We start from the raw sequence: 27,065 nt of genomic DNA on the forward strand, positions 1-27,065 counted from the left end.
CTGGCAAGTCCTTGGACTTTCGAGAATACACGCGAATGGATCGATACGAATGTGGGTAGATCGAAATAAAAAAGTGCCGTTTGGATGAAAGATAGAAAATTAGAGTGAAATTGGATTGTCTTCAACAATCTGTAGTTCTGCCGCATAGTTCTGCCGCAAACCATGCGAATGTGTCACTCACCTCGAGAATGAGCGTTAATAATTTATTTTACACCGTTCATAAAATCGATATAGTACTGTTCCCCGTACGCCAGACAACGATCTAATTATGTTTGCATAACGACATATACGAGTATATTCAAACCTGGAGGAGCGTCGACCGTCTGGCCAGGCGAGTATTGACTGTTTTACATTTACGTTTCACAATTCGCTCGAGTGTCGTTAGAGTCTCGTGAAATAAAAAAGCACAGATAAAAATTGAAAGTAATAAAGTCCGCTTGATTTAGGTAAGGGAAGTAATCTAACATGTAATTTCGTTGTTTTATTTAGCACTGTTAATATTATAATATAAAACTTATTCTATTTCATCGCGTAAATTTCATATTCTTTTTGTCTTTGTATTTTTCATACATCGCCGCAGTGCTAAGATATATATGACAATATGCAAAGTTATCGCCTTACTTATGATTATTAATAATAAGGAAGAAAAAAAAATAATTGATTCTTTTTAACAAATGAACAAAGTCAAAAAGAATCAATAAGTCAACGAACTGCACGAAGACCGCAATCAAGTTTAAAATATGTTTGGTCTTTCAATACTTGTGCTTCACTAATAATATTCTGTCAATTAACAAAACCTGAATAAATATCTATAGAAAATAGTACATCGTAAAGATGAGAAACAAATGAAAATGAAAAAAATATTATTTTGTTAAAAGAAAAAACACAAAATGTTTTTCATCATCTACGTTATCAGACACATGAAAATATTTTGATATGAAAAATGACAAAAAAAATCCAGTGGAAATGATTAAACATATAAGTTTAAATATAACACATATAAGTTTAAATACGACATATAAGTTTATATTGAAAGCACTTCATAAAGCGATCTTTATAAAAATTATATATGTTATCTACGTGTAATTTTTTTTTCTTCACTGTGGTATACAATATTACAATTGCAAGAATGAATGATTTATTCGCTGTCACTACCACCGCTTCCTGACACTGATTTCCTAGACACCGGGGAAGCAGAACTGTAAAAAAAAAATAATATATTTAATACTTATATATAATATTTATATATAAGTTTCAAATATTACATATATAATCGCATTACGTAAAAAAAATATTTACCGTGCCGATCCACTCGGACTCCGACTCCGAGACCCACTCTTCGATCTAGACCGCGATCGCGATCTGCTGACGCTCCTCGATCTCGATTTTGATCTCGAAACAGATTTCGATTTAGATCGCGATCGACTTTTGCTTCTCGATCGACGTTCTTCCGAGCCTGAGCGCGAACCACTTTTGGATCTGGACCTTGATCGTGATACGCCTTTCCTTGAACCGCTTGGCGACCTCGATCTAGAACCGCTCTTTCTCGAGCTCGACCTTGATCTTGGCTTTGATCCACTTCTTCGCGAGCCACTATTAGATCTTGATCGCGAACCGCTTTTACGCGAACCCGACCTCGATCTTGACTTGCTTTTGACTGATCCTGATCTTGACCTGGATGCCGAACGGCTTCTTGATCTCGAAACACTTCTGGATTTGGATCCAGAGACGGATCGAGATCGAGATCGAGATCGAGAACGCGACCGGGATGCAGATCGCGAACGGGAAGCGGAACGCGAACGTGAACGTGAACGTGAACGTGAACGTGAACGTGAACGCGAACGTGAACGTGAACGCGAAGGCGAACGCGAACGCGAGCGCGAGCGCGAGCTGCTTCTCGAGCGACTTCCAGATTTTGATCTTGAACGAGATCTCGAACGCGAAGCGCGAGAACCTTCGGAATCAGATGCAATTCGCCTGCTACTGCGCGGTTGGTTCTCATTACCACTTTCACCGCTATAACAATAAAAATTATTATAAATTTTTAAATAATAAAGTAATTTGAATTTTACAGATTTTATAAAATATGATAAAAGATTAATATATTAAAAAAAAAATAACTAATGTTCAAAATTATCCGAGATTTAATTTAAAATCGTAAATCGTAAACTACATCTGCATATAAAAAAATCTAATATCAATTGTGACTTTTATCGGATTTATAAAGTTGGATTATAAAATAAAAAAAAATCATGTAACATTAAGATAAAAAAATCATGCTTACCCGCTGGCAATTTTAAGACCCGTATCACTGTCTGATTCACTCGTTGAAATGGTTTCCTTTGATTTAACCAGTTTACCCTTAAGAGTCTCAACTGCGCCCTTACGTGACTTGTCTTTCCTAGTCCTGGTAGTCTTCTTGATACGCTTGCTTTTCACGTGATCGCTGTCCGATCCTGTAACATAGACATTTTCAAAATTCGTTCTTTCGATTTACAAAAATATTAAAGTCGATAATTAAAGCGGGAAGTTTCACAGTGTCCCATAGACGAAAACAAAAATTAATTTTCTTACCACTATTACCACTTCCGGCGTTTTTCCTACGTTTGCGATTACCTTTGCTCTTCCTTTCTTTAGCTTCTCCGCTGGGTTTCCTCTTACGCTTTCTTTCTTTCGGTATTTCCTCTCTGCCTTCATCTCCATCAGATCCTCCGCTGTCACTAATATATTGGTCAGTTCGAATTCTCTTGCCCTTCCTTCCAGGTTTCTCTGATGGCATTTCACCAAATACCAGTGCGTTCTTAGTTTTCTCCACATATTCTTGTCGCTTCTGCAACATCTCTTCTTCTTTTTGACGACGCATCTCTTCCAATTTGCGTTGCTCTTCCGTTTGACGCATTTTAAAGGCTTGTCTGTGAATTTAAGTAACGATAAATATAGGAAAGAAAATATTTCTATAAAAAATAATGTACCTTTCTTCTTCTTGTTTTCGTCTTAACATCTTCTCTTCCTCATCCAGTCTTCTAGCTCTAGCAACATGATATTGAGCTTGCGATAATAAATCTTGACACCTCCTAGCTTCAGCATCGGCTAATTGTTCCATTCTGTCACCATGTGTCGACAAATATTGGAAATATTTATGGGAAAGACCCAATTCATGAACCGCCTGAAGTACAGTGGTCAGAGTTGATTTTTCATCTTTAAGAATCTGCGTAGCTAACCGCTGAAGTACGAGAGCAATGTTATACAATAAAACGGTATCCTGTGGAGCTACTCGACGTGCCTAAGAATATATCGATAAATTAAGTTACGAAACCTTAAAATAGAAAAATAAGCTAAGAATTAATATATAGCTAATTACTTTTAATAACGTCAGTTTTGCTTCTTTTAGCTTGCCAGCTTTAAAATAAGCTCTTCCAAGATATTGCAAAACTTCAACGTGATGATACTTATAGAACTTGCGCAAACAATTTTCGTACTGTAATGTAAAATGACAAGTTAATCAAAATTATTTTTTGTATTTCGCTTAGATATACCATTATATATACCATTTGAATAGCGCTGACAAACTGTTTTTGTTCCACATAAATATGTGCAATGTTTAGCCAAACGTCACAGAATTCTGCTGTTGCTTCGCGCACCTGAGCAAATATATCTCTAGCTTCGTTCACGCAACCCTTATGCGCAAGGACTGCACCGATGCCATTTGCAGCCCAAATATTCTTCGGATCATTTCTTAGAACCTAGGAAATCGTATTAATCATAACGAATGTTTCAATCGACTAGATAATACTGTATTACCTGCTTGTACATGGCTAACGCTCGATCCTGATGTCGTTTCTCTCTTTCTTTATCCTTTCCACTCTGATGCAACGTTTGTAGCCAAATATTTCCCAACGCTATTAGAGAATAAGCGTCGGTGCTTGTTGTCGGATTTTTTAAAATTCTCTCGAATTTCTTCTGACCGGGACCCCATTCCATCTTGGCCAGATGCAAATTACCCAGCAGTGACCACGCGTCCGGATGTTCATTATTGATTCTCAAGGCATCCTTGAACCAATCGGACGCTTCATATATCTGTCCCTTGTCTCTAGCCATACAGCCGAGTCTCAAATAACAATCCACGTAATTCGGATGCTCCTTTAAAATGTCTTTATACAATTTTTCCGCACGGTCGAACACACACAATGCCTCGTTGAGTCGCGCTAAATTATATGTCGTGGTCACTGCTATTGAATTATAATATACAGAATCGTGTAGGGCATCTGCTTTTGAACGCGCGAGGGATTCCTCTAGATTTTTTCTGGCTTCTTCCAAGTTACCAAGTCTGAGAAATGAAGAATAAATTAATACTATACAAAATGAATGCGACATGAAAATGTGTACCTGTAATGTAATGCTCCCACATTATTTAAGATTTCCGGTGGGATATCCGCTTGAACTTTTTCCTTTAAGATTCTGGTTGCAGTCCCGTAAGCATTCAAGGCTGCATTCAGATCACTTTGTTCTAATATCTGTGCTAATTCGATCCAAGCTTCGACATCATCAGGAAACTGTTCCGTTACTTTTCGCAAATGATTTTTTGCAATATCGCGTTTTGATTGGGAGCTCGAGTTAGCGTAGAGCGAGCCAAGAATCTTCATAGTTTCGTAATTTCCTGGTTGAGCTTTTAAGACTTTCTCAAAACATTGGGCTGCCTTTTGTTGAAGATAAACTTATTTTACACTTCTGTACAAATAATTAATTTCAAATAATGTGTGTTCTTACATTTTCTGCATCGCCGCGATAAACATACATTTGTCCTAAACCAAAATGTGGTAATACAAATACAGGCGGGGCAAATTGCGTCGCCTGATAATAATATTGAAATGCTTGATCGTAATCACCCTAAAACATTTTAATTAATTGAGCGAATGTAATGTTAGCATAAGTAGCAATAATTGCTTCATAACTTACTTGGACGTGAAATGCTCTGGCTAGTTGATAACAACTTTCTGCTCGCATAGCTTCGTTCTCCGTGTTGTGAAACGCATGCAGCGCTAAATGTTGAACTTTATTGTAATCTTTTTTGAAGAAGAAGTGGTTTGCCAAATGATTCAGCACCATTGGATTTGTCGAATCGATCGTATATGCTTTCGATAACATTTGCACACCGGTTCTTATGCTGTCGGGTTGTTGCTGATTTAATTTCAAGACCGAAAGACCGACTAGCGCGCCGACGCATTGTCCATCCAACTGTAAAGCTCTCTCAAAAGCGAGCCGTGCTTTTTCTTGATTATTCAATTTCATGAAACAATGGCCCATTCCTAGTCTAACGGCGGCTGGACAGTTTGGATTAGTTCTAAGAGCTTTCTTATAAAATGCAAGAGCACCTCTGTAATCCTTTTTATTAAAAGCGATGCAGGCTTTGCCGAGCAGGGAAGGTATATTATTTGGCGACTGATTCAATACGAAATTAAACTGCGCGTCAGCCTGCTCCATTTTGTCGCCTTCAAGCAGACAAAAATAAGCTCGGCCGAGTAAATGATTCTAGAAAATGACGAGTATATAAATTGAAAAGATCTCCAGGAAATCAACTATCGAAACACACATAATACATACCTGATCATACATAATGATTTTGTCAGCTGTTGTATATAATAATGTGGCTTTCGTGAAGAGATCTCTTTTTTTATCCTTATTCTTTTCTTTGTTGGCTTCCTGAACATAATAGGCAGCCAACATGTCCAGAGCTCGCATCTGATCTTTTTCATAGTCACGGTAATCAATGTTTGCATCAATACGAGAAGATTCAAGTATCTTAATGAAGTCATCAATTTTCTGCTGCTTATAATACTCAAGCTAAAATCAGAAAAAAATAAACTTAGACAGATGCCGTGTATTCCTATTCAATTCAAATTATCCATTTTACATACGGCCAAATTGACCCAGATGGTAAGCTGGGCATGTTCCTGCCGCAGTATTCCCAGAACTTCATCTCCATCTGGTAACTGATCTAAATAAAGTTCTATAACCTATCAAATTAAAAAAAGAAATAAAAAAGATTAAAATCTGGAAAGATTTTATATGTATAGATATTTTGCATTTTTCTCATTAACTTTTTCTGATATTTACGTTCAAGTAAATAATATAAGATAATTATTACATAATCATATATAATTTTATTACAAATAATATTAAAATATAGGATCTACAGGATAGTCAAATAGTATATTCATGATATTCATAATAGAGTACTAGAATAAGAATAAATAAGGGAGTAATCTTTATTAATTTTAATGTATTTTAAAATAAGATTAAAATTGTATACCTGATATATCAGATATAATTATAGAAAAAAGTTAACATTTGAAAATATATAAATAGAATTAGATAGTATTGTAGATACAAAATATCATAGCCTTACAATTATATATTGATATAATTGCAAAGATATTAAAAGATAGTAAAAAATGATTACGATATTTGAAAATGGGAATTGGATTGGATGGGAATTAAAATGATGACGATATTTGAAAATGGGAATTGGATTGTTCTTTAAATGGAAAAATCATAGGTTTATATTGAGATTGATATATATTGGCTGTTCAACAGAAAAAGCAGCTTTGCTTGTAAGATTCTTTAATATAATTGGTTTATACTTTTAGATCCATGAAGAACTAAGGACAAAAATCATATCAAAGATTTTTACGATAGTTGTAAAGCTGCTTTCTCTGCTGAACACAACTAATATGTAATCACAGATGGAAAAGATTAAAAATAATTGGAAACACATATGGATAGAATTGAATTATATTTTAAATGCAAGATCTTAGGCTTATAATCATACTAATACAAGATATAATTATTACAAATAGAAAACAATTAATATGTAAAAATACAAGAGAAGCAAGATAATTCAGAAAAAGTAGAGAACAAAAGTAGGGATACTTTTTCCCAAAATTCTATTAAGGATAATTATAACCAATGATATCCTTATTGCAATCTACAATGTAGAGTTAAATTAGAATGTAGAACGTGGCATTTCATGTAACATAATATTTATTTAACTAGAAGAACCATCCTTTTCGTCGAGGTTAGGTTTCTACTAATGTTACTGATAATCTCAAAAATTTTATATTTTTCGTGATACATTCAACTCCTTTATGTTGAGAGTCTCATTAGGAAGCTTGCAAACGAACGATGTAATCAATAGAGAAGGTATATTTACCTCATCTGTATCACGAAGGGGTATCTCTATGGATCCCGCCATTGCAACATACTCCTACTTCAAGGGCAATCAGATATACTGCTGTCAGAGAGAAGCCTAAGAGCGGCCATCCCGGCCTTTCTCATGGGACCATCGAAACCCCTTTATACACTAGCGCACCCAAGTTTCATTTTAGCATCTTGGAAATAGTCACTTCCATTTTCTGACTCTGTCGATAAAATATCATTCTGGTGTGTGTCTGTGCTAATCCGCCGAATATTATGAAAAGATTTTTAGAAATATTGCGATCAAAAATTGATGTTCATATGATATCCCTGGAATGTTATTATATTAATGTTATAATATTATATTAATTTATAATGTTATTATAATTTATCATTATGCTGGGGGAATTTAATTTAACATTTTATTTAATGTTTATTTTATTTAATATTTTTTAATATCGTGGGAATATTTTGTTGATATTATATGTCTATTTCACATAATATTCTTATTATATTATTTTAATATCCACGGAATATTATGAAAATGTTCCTGAAATACTATTAAGGTAAAAATTGATATTATGAGATGTCATTATAACATTCACGGTTTTTTATTATAAGTTTTGCATTTATCATGTGAAGTCAATGTATACACGATCGTGTCGTCTCTAGGTATTCGTAATTCATGACTGTTCGACGTTAATGAAAATATCGAAATCAGTCTGAATCAGCTGATTCTGCGATTTAAGTTTATGTTTCATTCAGGTTTATGTCCGATATTTATAATTCGTGTTTATTTCGAAATTATCTTAAATAATATTTAGATGCTACTATGATCGTGATTGATTTAGGAGATCTTAAATAAATACTACAGACAATCTTAAATATAAAAACTAATTTTATGAATATGAGTTAATGAGATTCTCATTAAGTTTAGATAATTAAATTTAAGAAATTAAATTAATCAATTCCAGTTTTCGTATTTTTGTAATTTTTTTATTTTTTATACATGGTTTGTTTATAATTTTATCAACTATTTTATTTTTTATCTTACGTAGTTTATTAATTTGATTTCTGAAAAATTCATATCAGTTGAATATAAGAAATTATGAAAAGAGGATATAAAATTTTGCTCTAAAATTGAAGATTTTAATTGAATTCTTTCTAAAAGCTTGAATCATGAAAAATTTAACTCACATTTTGACAATATTATTAGCAAGACGTAATTGATGGGAAAAAAATACTAATTAAAATTTAAGAAATGCTAAGCTAAAAGAATATGAAATCTTAATAGAATATTAATTTAAGTATAAACAAAGAAGAAAATTTACAGAATTATTTCTTTGGCTGCGTTTTGATATTCAACGAATACTGAAAATATATAGTTCGTGTCATATGTTTTCATTATAAATTTTCAGTTTTGGCAATAAATATCAGAATGCAACTCTTGTGTTCTTCCTTTGTGCATCAATTACATAAGATTAGTTAATTTATTGAATAATTGTATGATAATATGAACTATCGTGTAACAAGATCAGAGTTGCCAAGTTTAGATTTTCTGTTCATCTCTTGAATTATCTATGATTTTATTACCATTAATTATTACAACAAAAAAGTAGATTTTGGACGATTCTAAAATCTAACTATAAGTCACAGATTTAAGGCTCGACTTTCTCGTTGCTGCCAAATTGAATTATGACATCAGAAGCGAGAAATAACATGCAAAATCATGTTTTAAGGGAAAAGTACAAAACTATACGACCCAGAAAACTTTTTGCATGTTATTTCTCGCCTTTGACGTCACATAATTCATATCGCGCCGCGAGAAAACCGAACCTTAATCGATATAATACTTTGATATTGCGCGAAATAGCAGGATATAAAGATGTATAGTCATTGTGTAGTTTTAAGTATCATCCGCGTTCGTGAGAAATATTTGTTCATTGCAGCTGCAAATCGTACTATTGTAATAGAAGAATAGAACAGTGTAGCACAATTATGTAGTCGACTTACATTGATCATATTAATTAAGTTGATCGAGTTCGTCGAGATGAATTACTTAAAATTCTTTTTTTCTTTCTCGATCAGCCCTCGTGATTAATGTAATTTAGAAATATCTTTGTATATATACTACAGTATATCGATCATAATAGTCATAACAAACATCCACGAAGATAATTCGTGTTAATATAAAAAATTTAAGTGAAAATGAGTACACGAGGTACATAAAACAAGTACATGTTTCGCATTCTCCTAATTCTACAATCTAAATGCTAATAGACTTTAACATTTGGCACCTTTCGTTCTTACAGAATTAGCTCACATCTGTATAAACAATATACTGGAAATATTTTTGATTAGAGGGAATATCAATGGATATTTTGATTTTATTGGCCGTCTTCAAGTTTATAATTCGGATGTATGAACTTACGAAATTTTTACGAAATTTAATAATTGTCAATTTTATATGACATACATATCGAAAAAAAATCATTTAAATTAATTTCTATGAATGTATGAATAAAATTATACTTATATACCAATTATTATGCTATCCAAACTTAATCATAATTATTACGCATGAAGCCTATAAAGTTAAGGTAAACATAATGATTAAAATTATTACGATAATTAAATAATATAATAATCTAGTAGCATTGTTTTATATTATAAATTATACCTATTACTTATTAACTAATCCATCGAACTTATTAATTAAATCATCGAATTACAAATCAAAGACGGCCCAGTTACTTTACTGTTAAGTACAATTAACACTGTGTAATAATAATTATACACAGATTATCTAGAAGTTTTTAGACTGTGTGTTAGCGTTCATAATCGAAGTGTCGATATACAAACATTTTTTCATGCTTTTTAAAGTATTTCTCGGTTTTTAAGAAGTCAAGAGGTTCGTGTTTCGAACGAATGAATCACACGGTACTCTATTCTAGGCAGTCGTTTTCTTCTGCTTATTAATTACAGGCAGAACCGCTGTTTCCGTTCGCAGCCTGAAACAGATTTCATTTACATCTCCAAGAACAAATACGAAGAATACGAAGACATCACTCGCTATCGCGGAGGCAGACGGATTACCGCGCGAATTAAAAAGTTCTTCAAGTCGCGCAAACGATTATTTAACAGAGCACCATCAAATATATAACAACATCTAAAAAATTTTTATCGATCGTCAATTTTATTTGTCGTTTAATTTTATTGCCTTCGTATGGGTCAGTTACATTATGCGACTTGTCCACACACAAGGCTACTTTCGTAAATGTATCAGATTTTAATAACGAATCACCGAGCACGAAACATCAAGTCTCAGTCGCATCATCATAACGTAAAGTCGCATTATTGAAAGTGGATAGATTTCGAGAAAACGTTTAATCGCGCGGATTCCATCTGCCTCGGAATATCGCGCGAACCCTGCGCCCGCGTCAAGTTCATCCCCGACAGATATCAGGGCACGCTGGTACTCGTATCGAAATACGAATTGGACGAGACACGCGGCATCGATCTCGATGCTACTTTTAGGTTCGCCTGACTGCCGTAGAAGGAGGTGAAGGCCGTGTCGGAACTGACGCTGAGTGGTAAGCTCGTCGCGTCCATCGTCTCCCTTTCGCTGCCGAGGGTGGACGCTCTTATGTCGAGGGTGCCGCTCACGCCGGACATTCCAGAACTCGTGGCCATCTCCACCTCGCCGACATCGGGATGAGACATGTGTCTTGAGATTAATATAACATGTAATTTATATTATATAACGTACGCTTAGCATTCGCGCGTTTTCTTTAATGCGACGAGCCTTTACCTGTAATCCGGGATCGGTGGCTCGATGTGCTGCCTCCGTGAATTCGACGACATTGGCGTTCTCTTTATGGCGTAAATGTATATGCCGGTCATCGTGAGCGCGTACGAGACGAAGTACAAAGTGTGAAACTGGAGCAAAGAAATTTTAGTACTGATTTACACTCCATTTAACTCCGCTTAATAGAACTTGGAAAAAGCTACTTCATAAATAATTATCTGGCCGTAATGCCTCCGTCTGTGATACATGATCGCGAAGCGATATGAATTTAACAGGAACGCGATCGATCGTATGGCGAATGACGACATTGTTAATACAAATCAATCGTCTACCTTGTAGTGGTGATTAAGCATTCCAGCCAATATATTGAAGGAGTCCGACGTAAGCAGCGCCAGTTGCAAGGCGGTAGCGCCCGACTCGAACAATATTACCGGCACCAACGAGAAGAACATGAATTGCGTGATGCAGTAGAGAATCAGGATTGTTATTACTGGTGCGTTGTCCCAATGGAAAGCTTCTATTTGAAACCTCTGGAGCACGGCGCTGAAATGAAGCGCGATCGATACAAAAAAATATTATTCATTCACCAGCGTTCGAATGAAAGCTTTCGGTATCAACCTTTATTACTTACGTCTGCATGCAGCTCAGTATCGTGCCGAAGAAACCGATCATGCCGAGATATTCGATAATATCGACCGTTTTGACGGCCAATTCCTGCAGAACCGTCGTTATCGAGAATAGCACCGCGCCGCCAAGACAAAGCATATCGCCGACGAGTTGATTTTTTCCTGATGCGACAATACAATTCAATATTAATTTTTTCTCGCGCTTTTTTTTTTTATCGCGCGATTAGTTATTTACTTGATAATTACCAGTAGCCGTGGGATCGTTATTGTCGTCTATACCAGCCCAAACCAGACAGCCCACGCCCATTAAGCAGACAGACACGCCAACAATATGCACCATTCTGTACCTGACACCCAGTACTAGAAACGAGAGTACCAAGGCAACCGGTATCGCCACGCAGTCCAGAAGCTAAAATATTTCATAGCTTTTCTGTAGTAATTTGCATAATACTCGTATACATATAGCGGCGGAGTGAGTTAGAATGTGTATATAACACGCAACAATGGATAATTTATAACGCGCCTGCAACGCGTTTGATTAAGAATGAGTGGCTCGGACAACGAGCATTGTTGGGTCGAAGATCCAACGTCCTCCTTTCCGCTATGGCCGCGCTGTTACAATATCCATACGCCATTCATAATTGTGTATAAATACTATTACGCTCACGAGAGAATTTGAAATGCGAACTATGCGACAGAGAGAAAGTTGTATGCCCGAATATATATATATATATATATATATATATGGGAAATCGTATATTAAACGATACCGGAAGAAATCGCGCTTCCACGGAATTTAAACGCGGGTAAAAATAATCCCGGAATAATTCTCTTTTTTGAATTGTTCAATGAAACTTAAAAAACATAATACAGAAAACGTTTATAGGAAATAAATATTAAAAAAAACATCATATCTGTTAAGAATTATTTAAATAATTAATATGTTATAAAAGTCTTGGAAAGAAGATTTATTCTAATTATCAGATATATTTGGATTTCATTGTTCCCTCAATTAATAAAATTCCAATTAATACTAAGAATGGTTCTCGATAATTAAAAAAATTAAGGCAGCTGGGAATCCGCGAATAATAAGATTCCCTTACATATTTACATACCTGTATACTAGCGAGACTGGTGTACTGATGTGAAGATGTAATAAGAGTGCACGCCTCAACGTCGATTAGTGCTAACAATAAGTACCTCCATCCGCGGGCTCGTATGACAGAAATTAGGCCATTCCCCACACCCCTGCAGGACATCCACGTCGTATAGACTAAACACATCATCACGTAGTGCGGAACATTCTGTCCTGTCTCGCAAACACAATAATAATTAATTATTGGGGGCGAAATTGCAAACTCGAAATTGTTGTAATCCAACTAATTTAACTCTCGACGCTGCACGAAAGCGGGACATAGTTTTGCGAATGAATAAGTTACCTGTTGGAAGCGAGAGCTTGTAAGTGCCGGTATTTATGTAATGATTTACGAGCGTCATGAAGCATAGCACCAGCGAGAGGAACTGACCCATTATTATCGCCCTCCATACCGCCCTATTTTGTAATATATTAACAAGCAATTAATATTTATTTTAATAGATATGCAAATATATGCATAAAAATGCAAATAGCTTTGAAATGTATCTGTTACATGATGCTACATAATACTATATTTGTAATGAAATTTAAATATGTTGTAAAAGTATCATTATTTTGTTATGTCATAAAATTATAGTTAAAATTTATTTATGATCTAATATGTATTTTGTTAAAAATTGTATACACTATGGGAAATTTAAAGAATAGTTTAGCCTCAAATAGAAATTTATTTAACTTTAACTTAAATAGATTAAATATCTTGTTTATATCTTTAGTAGGAGTACTTTAAGTAGTAATGCCTGACTTTAGTCAGACTATTTGCGTTTTCGAGCCGACCATTCAATACAAGACATAAAAACTGCTGCAAATAACTTAATTGATGAGAAAGATAATAGACAATACAATAACAAGTTCACAATAACAAGTTTTCATATATCAACCGAATAAAAATTATTGAAGTTATAAAAATTAAAAGTATATAAGATTATTAAAATGCATGTATCTCAACATAAAATTTTATGAAGTTTGCACACATAGAAGCCATGTAAAAAACTTCACCAACACTAGCACATTAATAAATTTCCGAGATTGTATTATATCGATTTATTATTAAATTCTTATCAATTTAATCTCCAAAATCTCAAAGAAATTCAACACGATTTCACGACTACGCATCGCGTTATGCCAATCGGTAAAACTACACCACGAAACGTAGCTAAACACTTTCATCCCCGGGTCGTTTACCCCCTTCTGCCCGTCCCCACCGATTCTACGGAGCGGCATAGGGCGGAAAACACACGCAACGGCTCTTGTACGAGCTTAGGGCAGCCACCCCTGTGTTTACTCACGTACCATCGGCCCAGCTCGGATATGTAATTTTCGATTTTGTCGCAGACCCCATTTCTGGCCTGCATTGCCGGATTTTGAGCTCCGTGACGATCGCCCGCCGATCCTCCCATGCCATGGTGCATTTTCACCCTGAAGGCTCCTCGCCGGCGAGCGGGTGCTGATCCTACGCGCCTGCGCGACCTCCTTCCGCCTCCGCGACGGAGGGACGCGCCGTTACTCTTGTTGTTCCTCTTTCGTTTCCCTGGAGTGCGTGTCAGGTCGCGACAGGAAATATGAGATTTTGCTGTGCAATAGACATCGACATTGATACAATGCTGCGTCGCGGAATTCCAGTTACCGCTTCATTGACCATAAAATTGATCGAGAAGGACTAAATCTTCTTCGATAGGATTTCTTTTTTCTGATATCATTTCAATAAAAATAGAAATGAATTTTCAATTAATTTATTTTTGAGATTAAAAGCAATATATCTTTAAAATTCTTTTGTAGTAAGATCATAAATTAATGTAAATAAAATAAAAATATAGTTATATTAATAGCTTAAATATTTTAACTTTTAGTTTTTGAAAGTGAAATGAATTCTAGAATTTGAAAAAGATATAAAGAATTGATGTATATAAGATTGAACTGAAAAATACTGGGTGTGGGATATAATACTTATAACAAAGTAAAGAAGTATGTCTTTATTTATTACCACCTAGTCTCCTGCCGTAGAATTTTATTTACAATATATTGACATTCTCTCGGATATACTGAACTCAGTCGTATATAATGTTCAAAAAATTCTTGCTTTCGTAGCGATCAGAAAGAGTTGCACATTATATAAACTTTAAACATTTTTAACTTACTTATACTATGTCATATATCTTGTTACTGCCGTGATACAGCATAAAATTACGCACAGGTATAGATCGTCCAACGTATGAAAAGAAGGCAATATTACAACGCTATGAATATGTAAATTTGTGCAGTCGATTCCGCCGTTCCTATCGATTCAACAATAACGTACTGCCGGTCGAAGGAAATGGAGCTTTTGTCAACGATTTGATTGAATTGTTTCGAATTGGCCTATCTAAAAGAGGAAGTTGCCGGTTTTGGTGATAGAGTTTATGTCATTTTTACAAAGTTGAAAAAATATTTTTAATTTTATACGTGCCCTCGATGCGATATCAAACACGAATTTCTTTGCGTTCGAATCACCTTCACTACACGCAGTACGCAATTAATGCATTACATTCACACGTCAGAAAGTCTATTAATTAGTCGGAATAACGGTAAACTATCAAGTGGAAAACAGAGACATAAGTTTACGAGATAAAAATTCTCCCTCTGTCCTTATGAGGTAAAACACAGAATTTTCGAAAATTTGATTTTTAACGAATGTTGATTTCGCACTCTCGTTTGATGAGCAAAAGTTTATGCTAAAAGTTATCGAAGACGCTGTTCGATGAAGAAAGTCTTCTTCGTCAGGTAAAAATCAATCGTTTCCATTGGTCACCTTAATTAGGATCAAGTATTTTATTTCTTCTTGGCCTCTTCTTCCACTGTTTCATTCTGCTTACGGAAGCAATCGCCTACCGGGAAGAAATCCCAACATCTTTGTTGATACATATTCCACACATAGGTCTCTTGTCCTGTGTATTCGGTGTCTGGTTTATTAATCAAGTGCATAAGGAAGAACCTGTTGGTCGAAAAACGTAAATTTATAATATTTTTTTAAATATTCAGACATACGTCAGATTATCAAATCAAAAGCACAAAATATTCGTTGATATTTACATATAATTTGCTAGATTGTGCTCCTGTTGCACATGAGTATCGAACCCATGTGGCACCGCGTCGAAGTAGTCCTTTCCTAAGCCGCATATGAAACAATTACTTTCCATATTCGTCTTCACGCTGTCGAGCTGATCTCGAAGTTCACCAAATGCGTCGATGATCAAACCTAAGGATCAATTGCAACGTAACGTTATACTTTTTTTTCTAGTCAAATTTGAGAATCAATTGAGTGTGCTCACCCTGAATGATAGCCAACAGAATGACGATCACGAAGAAGAAGAACGTGATATCGAACATTATACGATACACCTCGTAATCGTCGCCATCGGGTTCACCGATCTCGTCGCCTATGCCACCACCGGCTCTTACGCCTTTGTACAAGTGGAAAACGAAACACTGCCAAAAGAAATAAAAAAATACGTCCATTTCAAATCAGAATAACGATAAACTATCAAGTGGAAATATAATTACAAAACCACAATTTCAAATCAGAATAATTAAAAATCTAAAGTTTAAATGAAAAGATGAAACATATAAAGATTAGCTGGCTAAAGATTCTTCATTTTTTTCATATGGCATACCGTTAGCATATGATGACATTTCTTGTCTGTTTCATCGTCTTCCTCTTGTATATAGAATTTCCTGAAGAAATTGAAAGCTATTACGGTGTAGATGTATACCACGATTGTCAGTAACATCACTGTCAGAACCAGTTGCTTGCCGTTATGTGTCACTGACTGTAAGATGGTTCGTAAAGTTTTGAAGCCGACCGCAACGTCTAGCAAGTGAGCGGCGAAGAAGAAATTATTGTAATTGCCGAGAATCGAAAATGTGAAGTACCATAAACTGTATAAAAATGCCTGGAAATAAGAGAGCGTGAGTAAACATAGGTATTTAATTTAAATAATTAAATTAATCTTGCTGAAAATTTATTTGAGAAAAACTTACATTATCCGTGATGGTGACACCAGCTTTCCATATTTGATATCTCCAGTCGATATTTACAATGCTAGAAAAGATTATTTTTTTACATTAAAAAAATCTTACAAAAAGATCTAGATATTATCATTACGTTTGCTTACAAATGTATCAAGCCAGATCCTTCTTCTTCTTGCTTGCTGAAAGAGGTCTTTTCCATTCCGAGCAAATTGCTGATGTAATCAAAGTCATATGTTTCGCTGTATTTTTGCCGGACCTTCTTTTTGACGAACTTATCCCAATAATTTACGGGGAAAGTCTTTGCTGATATCACCATTTTGTCCCAATGTGCCTTAATATCGTCTTCTTCCGGTGTTTCAGCTATGTATAATCCATCAAATTCTACTCGTCGGGCAATTTCCTTCTCTCTTTTAAAGATGGCCAATGGTACCTAAGTAGATAAATATTCTATAATTTCTAAAATACGATAACTGTTATTTATCTATCAAATTTATCAAAATTTGTTATTAGAGAACATTATTGAAGAAAATCTAAAGATTTTAATCATTTATATTAAATAGTTGTGTACTTATCAATATTGTTTCAAGTACCTTTAGATGATAATACGCGACTAGCATAGCGAGCGAAACGATAGAATGAAGAAGAGCCAATAGCCTCATAACGTGAGCCATATAATAATAATCTTCGGCCACTTCCACGAATTCTTGAGCCTCGTCATCTTCTTCTTCCGAACTATCTTCACCACTACCGCTACCACCTATTTCCATGCCACTACCTGCTAAACCCGATGTTCCTTCGCCTGATAGTTCCGATAACAAATCCGCCATTCGTCCACTGCCTTCCTCGTCCGAATCGTCAGCCAAAGATGAGACCTAGATTAAAGTTAAGATATGTAAGAAAAAAATATATTTATTATAACACATAAACATGAATTTATAGAACCTTAGATTTATATATTTTATTATACACAAGTAAAATTATTGTGAAGTCATAAACCTTATAGAACAGCAGCATAAAGTTGATACAGAAGGCGAGAACCAGCGCAACATATTTCAGATTGTAGAAATTCCTGGCCAAGAAGGATACTATACGATGGCTGTATTCGGACAGATCAATGCTCGATCCTGTGGAAGGTTCGACCGAGGTTTCTTGTTTTGCTTCAGCTTCAACTGCTGCCATAGCTGCTTGTTGAGCAGCTGCTGCTTCTGCTGCTGCGGCAGCTTGCGCTCTGGCTTGTTCTCCACTAGATATAGAAATAGATATTATAATAAAGTATTTAACAAAATACAAATATAATATAATATTTAACAAAAAAGGAATTATACAATTTAAATAACTGTCAATAATAGATCATACAAATAATCTATTACTGACAGTTATTTAAATTGAATTTACGATATGCTATAAAATCAAAAATTTTAATTTTTTTTTAATAAAAATAAAACACTACGCTTTATAAAATTATTATTAAACATTATTATAAATAGAAAACCGTGCATTTTTAATGCAATTTATTTTAATTCATTATAATCTTTTTAAACCACGATTTAAACATAGTTTTATTTTATAAAATAGTGTTTTTGTCTCGTGGCAAATTAATTTTATCCCTGTAATCAATTTATGCAATCCAATTAGAGATATAATTCTACAATCATTAGAAGCTCTAGAATTTTAAACAAGACTGGGCATACCACTGCAACTTTTTGTGAAAAAATATTAATAGTTATATCACATCATTGATTTTAATTTAAGCGCCGACTCGATTATTCACATAGCGCAGCACGTGACGAGTGATTACTCTTGGTCAGCTGATCAGCTGATCGTAGTAGTATAGTAACGTAGTATCGTAAGTGTCACACGCGCGTAACTCATACATACACGTCGCGCTTGTCATGAATAATGCGCGCGCGCCGGATTTTCGGACTTACCGCGAAACGCTATAACTTCTCGAAAGATTGACATATCGATATGCGACAAAAACGAATCTTTTTCGTTTCAAATTATGAATTGAGGAAAGAATAATTAACAAAATAATTAACAAAACTATGTTAAAAACAATTACGGAAAAATGATTACGGTAGTATAAGTTAATTTTATAAATTAATTAATTATCTCTTGTATGTTAATAGATAAATATATTTATATAAAGTTTATTATATTTGTCACTAACCCGAGCAAATCAGCTAAAGTGACGGGCTGCTCGCTCTCTCCTTCAGCTCTCACTCCTTCCTCGCCAGTACCTTCGTCAGGTGTACTCTCGCCCGTTTCTTCAATACTGGATTGTGGCGTAGAAGTACTTGATTCGTGTGGTGCTATCTTTATCTGTCCTCCTTCTTCTTTTGTTATATCCATTCCAAAGGCTTGTACCTATATATATATCCGATTTTTTTAAGTATATTTCTTAATGCTATACTAAATGCTTAATATAATTTATCGAGAAAATTTTTACTTGTAAATTCGACTCATCCGGCGTAGGCGGTAAAGCGGGTAAATGTCTCGACGGTTTTTCTTCCTCTTCCTTGACAACAACGGGCTCGTCCAGATGTGGTCCTCTCATTAGGGTCAATAGAAGCCTCATGAAATATTTGATCACGCAGCCGATGCCAAAGCCAGAATAATAGAAGGCATAGAAGATCATTTTAAAGAAGCCGATGAAAAGCTCAGGTATTGTCATCTGTTGCATCTCAGCGATCTTGTTCTTGATGTTGGTCGGTGAGAACATGTAGAAGAAGAAATAAATACCGTCCTTGAAGGCTTGAATACTTCGCCTGATTGGATCTTTATTCCTCTCTTCGTCATCTTCAGTCATGTATGTGTATGAAGATTCTCTCGCCTTACCGATTCCACCGCTCTCTTCGACGGTCATCAACGCGCTCGCATGTTGCATTTCAAAAATAGCATCTTCGCAAAAGTTGATAAAGGTTTCGAGTTTCTCTTTGTCGCCAGCCTCGACTACCGTGTTATAGAAATAGGTTTTCTTCGACTCTTTGATCTGTGGCTTCTCCCATTGCTCGATGTTTGACTCTTTGATCTCGAAGTACACGCGCTCGATCTTCTTGTTGCCGCCGAGGATTTCGATCCTACCCAAGAATGGTTCGAAATAGTTCAAAACAGAGCCGGCTGTCTCGAGGAACCTGGCTAATCTCGGCTCATTAGGCATGTGTTCGGACAGATTGGTGAGCAATACTGCTAGATTGAAACCGATTTCCTTCGCTGGTTCGTGGAAACGATCCATGAAAGCGACATAATCGATCTTGCCGTCGTGATTCGTCTCGCAACAGGCCAGTAGGAATTCAATCTCCTCGCTGAAAACATTTTAGAAGATTAAAATTTAAATCTTTCTTAAATTTTTTGCAGAATTTTATTTCAGAAAATAAACGATAGTAATATTTTATAATACTTGGTGTAGCTCTTTTGCTGCTCCATTTTTTCCTTGAAATCCTTAGGATACACCCAACCGTCATTATTAACATCAACTTCGAGGAAACTTGGCGATGATACAAGATCTTTCAACTTCAAGAACATGTCAAAGTACTTCAAAATCAATTCTACGTTGCTAGCCGACTCGACCAAAGTGTCCACCATCTGTTTTCCAATCGTCCCGTTCACGACGTTACCTTTCAATCACACGAACTAATTATTAATTATTCTATTCATTTTCTTGAATAAAATTTAAATTAGATGTATACCTTCAAGCATGGAAAGCATCATGGTAATCATATCTTTTTGTAAGTTTAGCAATTCCTTCAGAAGATCCACCTGACTGGAGTGCTTTGATAGTTTGTCTTGCATGTGCGAGAACAAGAAAAGAAAACCTCCAACTGCATCCCACAACCTGGAATGCGCTAAAGCTTGTTGATTCTGTGCGCATGGACCTTGAATAACTTCAGTGAGAGTGTTAAACACTTGACTGGCGACGCCAATAGCCTTGAAGAAGTTTGCTTTGCCGGCAGGGTCGATTAGTTCCTTACTCGAGTAATGCCAATAGAAATCCATAATCGACTCTTGTAATCGTAGTAAGTAATCGACAGTGCAAATGACCACATTTACCGTCGTCGTGTTACCAGCCTGCGTTCTGAGGTAATTTTGCCAATCTGTTGAGAATACGATAACGTCACTCAATTGAATCTATCCTTCAATAATAATAATGTAATACTTACCGAGATTATGACCCTCGCAGGTGAGTTGGATAAAGCGGAATAGGGCGCAAGTGAATTCGGCGTCGTGCATATTCTTCTCGCCAGCTGCACCCTCGGAACCGACACCGAGACCTTCAGCTTTTGTATTTCTTTCGAAAGCGTCCAGATCCAGCACGCTGCACGAATTCATTAGACCAGCGATGGACGTGAAGAAACCAACGTCCTTTTTCTCTTTCAGATGATTCAGCATTCCTCGTTGAATTTCGATATTGCCGCCACGCAGGATTGAAATTCCAAGCTCTAGTGTCTTCATTACCATCTCGCTGGGAACGCCTTTGCACGCCGATATGTGTAGAAGAACCATCTCCGCGACGCCACGATTTGCTAGACGAGTTTGATGAAACAAGAGTTTTTGCTTCTCCATTTCTTGCTCCTACAGGTGTAATAAAAACGTTATATGATAATGAAATCAAATATAAATTTAATAAATATAATATTATGCTTAAGCTAAATACATAATAATTTACATATCAAATTTTCTAATCAAATATTTCGTGTAACTTTTTATTTATATTATTTGAAAAACTTGAAATATACTTTTAAAAAACCATGTACATGTACAAATATAAGTATCTTACCATTAGTTTATGCATTGGCCTCTTGAGAATTACGTAAAGAAAAAAAAATCATAATTTAATTATATTAATTAGTAATGGATGGACGAGAGGAAGATAATCTCGATAGCCTACGATGTTTTGCTTGCTTATGAATGATATTATACATATTGCTTTGATTTTAAAGAATTAAACAATGCACAATTTAATAGATCCGGGTATCACAATACGGAAAACACATATATTGATACTTTGGACTGCGAGCATACATTAAGCGGATGGATTCTCGCACTAACTACTTGTTCTTACCGTATACTTATGTCTCGGCTTCTAGTAAGTTAGAAAAAGATAGGGAAGTCGTTAATACGATAGATACGATAGATTTTAGGATTTTAAAGGATTCGTTTTTTTCACTCATCTATATGCAGATGAAAACTTATCAATTGAGGATACTTACATGAATCGAAGCTCCACCTTCTTCCTCACCGCCTTCTTCTTCACCTTCTTCTTCCTCTTCTCCGCAAGATTTGGAAATAATTTGAGCGTAACTCATGTAAAGTGGATCTTCTTGAAGAGCGCCTGATCGTTCAGTCATGGCACCGCGACAGAATGTTGTCACTAACTGCGTCAATGGATCCGGCTTGCCTTCGTCTTCAGCGTTATCCATTTTTTTCAGTTCAGCATCTTCAAACGATTGCTAAAAGAAAAAATATGACAAATATTTAGATTATTAATTTCATGTAAAATGTTGCCAATAGATTATATAATTACCGTAAGATCCTCGATCATAACTTCTTGACCCACATTTTCATCTTGCAGCCATAGCTCATAATACGTTCGTGCAAAAATATTTATCGCTCGATGTCTAAAAGAATATGTTTTCGTAATTGTGGTAAAATTATTTTCAAAAGGATTGTTTTCAATGTAACAAAGATTAATTTGTGTTAATCATACCTTCTCAATTTATACAGAGGTTCACTACGCAAACATGCAATCGCTGCTCTTTTTCTAGCAGCGCACAACACACGTTTCCATCCATCTCGCGATGGCGGTGGCTTTGTCGCCTGTTAGCATGTAAACGTAAACAGCAAGCAAATTTATTAAATTATCAATCAGTTACTTTTATTAATTGTTGCAGTTATTTCTATATACATTGATCACTCAAAATCAATTGATTTTTATCGCCTGATAATTTCTCTCTTTGATTAATCAGCAAAGTAGCTAATAAATTCTATAGCAAATCAACAAAATACATCGGCAATGTTCAATGTAACTTAAAATAAAAATGATTCCAATGATGTTAAAAGAATTAATAATGTCATGTGAAATCACAACTGAAAGGTTAAAGATCAAATAAAGCGAAAACGTAACTAAATAACAAAAAGGATACCTGGGCAAGGAATGTAGGGAAGTTTGACGGAAGCAAGCGATTACCGCTCGTTTACGCTGGATCGACACCACGGATCGGTACTGACTCTTGCTCTGCTGTTGTGGATGATCTATCTACTCGAGAACAAAAGTACGGAATGAATATGATGAACACTTCGACGCGGTTACTTAAAGGAAAAGAAAAATGACGATGATGAAATGATGAAATGATCTCCAGAGAAGACAATGGCACTTTCAATTCCAGTGATCACATAAACATTAATATCAATAGCAAATTAGGAAAAAAGTTGCAGAACTTCGCAGATTCTCTCTAGAATAATTTTGAAAATTACAAGTTTATGACAACATTGAACAATTTTCTAACTAACCATGTGTAAGCCGTATAAGACTTTGGCCATATCGGTGATCCTAGCAACTACATCTTCTAGTTGTTGAACCTTCACAGGTTCCATCACGTCCTTCTTCTGACCCAATTTAGAATACAGGTAATGTTGCCAAGACATTTCGTCGGCAGGATCGATTTTGTCCGGTAATGTCAATTGCGTCTTGGCAAATTCCGAAATATCATATTCTGGCATCTTCTTCAGAAACCTGTCCTTGCAATGCTGCACCAACTCCTGTTCGCGACCAGCAAACAGATTCAAGCCGACAGGTAGCAAACGCTTCAGACAAGCGACCATCAAGGATGCCTGCACTTCCTTGTCTTTGTCTCTCTTTTTGTCACGATGCTTCTTCTTTTTCTAAATGCCGAAGAAATGCGTATTGATTAGCAAAATAAAATCAAAATAGTTGAATAATCTATACGAACCTTGCCTCCTCCGGAAGGCGCGGTGCCATCAGACACTGTAGTGGATCTTCTAGTTGCAGTAGGCATGATAAGCACCATATTATCGATTTCGTTTGCTGATATGAAATTCTGCTCTTCGCGCAAGAAATACTGTGACTTGGACCAGATGTTAAATATAGCTGCTACGTGATTGTACAGATCCTCGGCCTCAGGAATATTATTCCTCAACCAATGATTCCTCTGAAGATCGACATATTTTATCAACAGAGGATAGAACGAGTAGATGTCACGCACCAGTAGCTGCCAATCTTCCTGAATCTGCGCCTCGACTTGCGAAGTATCCTCAGTCGAGGACTTAATGAAACCTCGAAGAGATTCTTCCTTGTGGAACATGGTGTCCGTTCGTTTCCTGACGCGTTCGGCGAGTGGCAAAAAGGGATCCTTTAATAATTCCTCGGATGAATTGATAATGATTTGCTGAGTGTAGGCAGCAATGCGCGTCATCCACGGTGCATTCTCGTTACCGATGTTCTTCTTAATCAGCTTCAGTACGTTTTTTAGCAACTGATTCAGATGATCGCTAGTGACCATACTGACGTAAGTGCCTTCGGTCGGATTCACGTTGTCAGGCCCTTGTGCCCACCAGAAAGGTAAATAGGAGCAAAGCAAAGGTAGAATCACGTCGACGATGTGAGGAGCGTCGTTGTATGTCTTGTCGGATTCGACGAACTGATCGACTTCACTAAGAATGGTCTCCAAGGTCGGCATACTCGATTCCATCTTCGTCATGATATCTTGAGCTTCCAGCGAATGATCCGCAATTCGATTTAGGAGAGAATACTGATTATGCTTGTTTAAATGAGGCTCTAAAAAGGCTACCGGGAAGCAACTCGAAAAGGCACCCAGACAGGAGCCCAGATTAGGTTTGTGTCGCTCAATCTCGGTCTTCAGGTACTTTCTATCATGCGTCAAACTAGCGTCTATTCCGAGAGTATACAGAGACGCCAACATTTTATACGACGCTACCTGAATTTCGTCAACTAAATAAAACAAAGACAAAATATAATTAAATTAATGCAGAAATTATTCTAATTAATTTTCTCAATCTTTTCAATTTTAATATTCGAAATACTTACGTAACAAGTCGCTGCCATACTCGCACGCGGCAAGATGGTCAAACATCGCGGTGAGCACCGGTAAAACCACACTATTGATATACGATAATGACGTGGAGGTTTTCAAATGGGTGCCTCTGAGATGACTGTATTTCCCTTCTTGGAGATTTAAGATCGTGTGACCCAAATCATCGGCGGTATTATTGAAGAAAGTCAACATGGACGTTCGGATAAACTCCGGACAGTTCTTTACCAGACTTTTAGCATCTATGCCTTTTACGAGTACTTGCAGACAACGAACTGTTATCCTCACATCCGCGCCAAAGGCGGCAAGTCTTGATCTGAGCAAACTTGCTAATTTGCAGAAAAGCGCGGCCACCATCTCTTTCTCTTTCAATGATGCTGCGCCAACGTTGTTCGTGGCGGTAGCCACAGCGATGAAGTAATTTCTATGCGTGCTGAAATACTTCTCCATCAACGGCAGAACTACTTTACTGAAGAACTTGATGTCTCTTGTCGAGGTCTTGAAACTGTTTCTTCGACTGAACGTATCAGAAGGCTTTAAAAGCTTCATGTTGATGGTCGCCTTGTCTAAATAAGCTATCAACTTCTCTAGTAATGAATAAGCGAATCTTAATTCCACCGCAGCTATGGCACCAGCCACTTCCGTTTCTGTTCCGCCGCGATTAGGTTTGTGAAGTTTATAACCTTGATACTGCAAATATTTGAGGAACTCCTGCGATCGTTCTCGATCCTTTCGTTTTTCCTTGTCAGTCAATAGATCGTAGGGTACTAGTTGAGGATGAATGCCACCTCCTGTAAAAAATAATTATGAAACATATTATGGAAAATTTGTTCATTATTATATATAAATTATATTTTAATGCAGAGAACGCGAAGAGAATAAACAATCAAAGATCAAAATTCTTAATTTATGCTAACCGCAAGTAATAAGTTCTTCTTTCTTCTTCTTTGCCCAAATATCGTGAGCGTTGTCTGCCAAACGTTCAGCCATGTTCTGCATTTCTCTACTTAATGTCAGATTAGTCATATCCACCGGATGAGGATGATAATTAAAGGGATTCGCCGAATCGCCCTAAAATATTTAAAAAAATATGTAGATGTCTTTGCAGACATAATGAATTTTACAAATAACTCCTTACTTGGCTTTTGGAAGACCTTCTCATGGAACTGCGATTGGTCGACGGCACATCGACTTCCGCGTGTTCCACACTCCAACCAATTGCCAAGAGAGCTTTTAAGCTCTCCCTAACGGGTTCTTTATATCGCTCTCGTTCGTAATCACTTAACATGTTATATGGTTTTAATCTCGGATGAGTTTTATTCACGTCCGACCATTGTTCGCCGTAAGTCCAACCATTCTCCAACTTCCGGCTGGCCCAAGCATCGTGATAATGCTCGGAGAATTTTTGTACAATTTGATTAAGATCATTATTGAGTACCACGCTAAAAAAAACATAGGATATTTAAATTTACAAGTTAAGTTTCTTATATTTTAAAATTAATTAAGTTAAACTAAAATATTATTTATAATTCAGATAATAATTGACATTTTTTTTGTAATAAAAATTATTAATACCTGGAGGTATTGATTGGTTGTGGATTGTAAGGACCATCGGGTGATTGAGTCGAGGCCGATTTACTTCCGTACCATTCGTCGTCGTAATTTTTCGATAGAGAATAATCTGGCGGCAAAGCGCAACCGATAGCTGTCAGACAAGGCAGCGCTTTTCCGAATAATTCTGGATCGTAGTCCATTTTAGATAGAGAATCAAATATATTGCTGAAGAGGACCATGGTAAGGCGTTTTTCTTCGTCGCTCGAAGCACCGTAAGCGCCTTGACCGCCGGTGGAGCCGTAATATTTTGCGCAACGATCGTAATGCAGCGTTAACAACTAATAACATAAAACATAATTTATGTAATAGTAAAACAATTTTTTTAAACAAGATTTTTCTGCAATTATTAATTTTAAATAAATCAAGTAACGAATCAAATAACGTACTCTAAGAGCTACGGTAGTATACTCTGATAATTTAGACACATCAACGGTCAACTTTCGTAGCAACTTCAGCAACATGCTTGGCTGCATTTGACTGCAAAAAGAGGAATTCGAGTTAATTTCTAAAATAAAACTTGCATAAAAATTGTATTATATAATATAAAAACTGATTATTTTTAATCTTAGCTTAGTTTAAATAATTGTATC

General features: G+C 35.9%; 3 protein-coding genes across 24 annotated transcripts in view; all 3 read right to left on the bottom strand.

The window, feature by feature from the left end:
• Nucleotides 1-466: 466 nt before the first annotated feature.
• Ctr9 (RNA polymerase-associated protein Ctr9) lies at nt 467-7,367 on the bottom strand. Of its 2 annotated transcripts, none has more exons than XM_011646460.3 (14): nt 7,211-7,367; nt 5,916-6,014; nt 5,602-5,841; nt 4,957-5,529; nt 4,768-4,887; nt 4,387-4,697; nt 3,802-4,327; nt 3,549-3,743; nt 3,362-3,478; nt 2,973-3,283; nt 2,617-2,912; nt 2,285-2,456; nt 1,300-2,016; nt 467-1,199 (listed from the first exon to the last, which is right to left on the bottom strand). In XM_011646460.3, exons 1-14 carry the CDS (start codon nt 7,250-7,252, stop codon nt 1,139-1,141), a joined length of 3,780 nt encoding a protein of 1,259 aa, XP_011644762.2. In that variant the 5' UTR covers nt 7,253-7,367; the 3' UTR covers nt 467-1,138. The 2 variants fall into 2 exon arrangements, with proteins under 2 accessions (XP_011644762.2, XP_011644753.2); XM_011646451.3 differs by having other exon boundaries at nt 2,575-2,912.
• An 801-nt stretch (nt 7,368-8,168) lies between these two features.
• Nucleotides 8,169-14,237, bottom strand: LOC105431924 (queuine/queuosine transporter SLC35F2). The gene is made up of 8 exons (XM_089075899.1): nt 14,078-14,237; nt 13,068-13,180; nt 12,744-12,937; nt 11,875-12,037; nt 11,634-11,790; nt 11,335-11,545; nt 11,006-11,133; nt 8,169-10,921 (listed from the first exon to the last, which is right to left on the bottom strand). The coding sequence occupies exons 1-8, from the start codon at nt 14,194-14,196 to the stop codon at nt 10,657-10,659; spliced, it is 1,350 nt and encodes a 449-aa protein (XP_088932025.1). The 5' UTR covers nt 14,197-14,237; the 3' UTR covers nt 8,169-10,656.
• A 505-nt stretch (nt 14,238-14,742) lies between these two features.
• RyR (Ryanodine receptor) overlaps nt 14,743-27,065 on the bottom strand; it is a 36,209-nt gene continuing 23,886 nt past the window's right edge. For 11 of the 21 annotated variants that reach the window (XM_089075163.1, XM_089075148.1, XM_089075138.1 and 8 more), the window contains 25 exons: nt 26,862-26,952; nt 26,437-26,753; nt 26,000-26,303; nt 25,779-25,932; nt 24,858-25,652; nt 23,743-24,761; nt 23,303-23,674; nt 22,936-23,048; nt 22,317-22,410; nt 22,003-22,242; nt 21,855-21,875; nt 21,570-21,590; nt 20,953-21,364; nt 20,482-20,886; nt 20,193-20,409; nt 19,242-20,097; nt 18,963-19,159; nt 17,789-18,035; nt 17,383-17,664; nt 16,936-17,222; nt 16,802-16,862; nt 16,435-16,713; nt 16,093-16,249; nt 15,854-16,019; nt 14,743-15,755 (listed from right to left, as the gene is read on the bottom strand). In XM_089075163.1, coding sequence (XP_088931289.1) covers nt 15,593-15,755; nt 15,854-16,019; nt 16,093-16,249; nt 16,435-16,713; nt 16,802-16,862; nt 16,936-17,222; nt 17,383-17,664; nt 17,789-18,035; nt 18,963-19,159; nt 19,242-20,097; nt 20,193-20,409; nt 20,482-20,886; nt 20,953-21,364; nt 21,570-21,590; nt 21,855-21,875; nt 22,003-22,242; nt 22,317-22,410; nt 22,936-23,048; nt 23,303-23,674; nt 23,743-24,761; nt 24,858-25,652; nt 25,779-25,932; nt 26,000-26,303; nt 26,437-26,753; nt 26,862-26,952 — 7,270 coding nt within the window. In that variant the 3' untranslated portion in view covers nt 14,743-15,592. Of the gene's footprint in view, nt 15,756-15,853; nt 16,020-16,092; nt 16,250-16,434; nt 16,714-16,801; nt 16,863-16,935; nt 17,223-17,382; nt 17,665-17,788; nt 18,036-18,962; nt 19,160-19,241; nt 20,098-20,192; nt 20,410-20,481; nt 20,887-20,952; nt 21,365-21,569; nt 21,591-21,854; nt 21,876-22,002; nt 22,243-22,316; nt 22,411-22,499; nt 22,610-22,935; nt 23,049-23,302; nt 23,675-23,742; nt 24,762-24,857; nt 25,653-25,778; nt 25,933-25,999; nt 26,304-26,436; nt 26,754-26,861; nt 26,953-27,065 lie in introns of all 21 variants that reach the window. The other 10 variants (XM_025219595.2, XM_089075219.1, XM_089075214.1 and 7 more) reach the window with 3 other exon arrangements.

Source organism: Pogonomyrmex barbatus, unplaced genomic scaffold (genome assembly GCF_055798465.1).
Source record: "Pogonomyrmex barbatus isolate J1 unplaced genomic scaffold, ASM5579846v1 scaffold1, whole genome shotgun sequence".
In the NCBI taxonomy this organism is placed as follows: Eukaryota; Metazoa; Arthropoda; class Insecta; order Hymenoptera; family Formicidae; genus Pogonomyrmex; species Pogonomyrmex barbatus.

What these genes read in the sequence shown, in the direction of transcription:
- Ctr9 (XM_011646451.3), bottom strand. Translation starts at nt 7,252, where the DNA reads ATGGCGGGATCCATAGAGATACCCCTTCGTGATACAGATGAG. An exon ending in CCCTTCGTGATACAGATGAG is followed by an intron (nt 6,015 to 7,210) that starts GTAAATATACCT and finishes TTAATTTGATAG; the next exon opens with GTTATAGAACTTTATTTAGA. An exon ending in TTGTCAGCGCTATTCAAATG is followed by an intron (nt 3,479 to 3,548) that starts GTATATATAATG and finishes TTTACATTACAG; the next exon opens with TACGAAAATTGTTTGCGCAA.
- LOC105431924 (XM_089075899.1), bottom strand. Translation starts at nt 14,196, where the DNA reads ATGCACCATGGCATGGGAGGATCGGCGGGCGATCGTCACGGAGCTCAA. An exon ending in CCAGTCTCGCTAGTATACAG is followed by an intron (nt 12,038 to 12,743) that starts GTATGTAAATAT and finishes GAAATATTTTAG; the next exon opens with CTTCTGGACTGCGTGGCGAT. An exon ending in ATACTGAGCTGCATGCAGAC is followed by an intron (nt 11,546 to 11,633) that starts GTAAGTAATAAA and finishes GCTTCATTTCAG; the next exon opens with CGCCGTGCTCCAGAGGTTTC.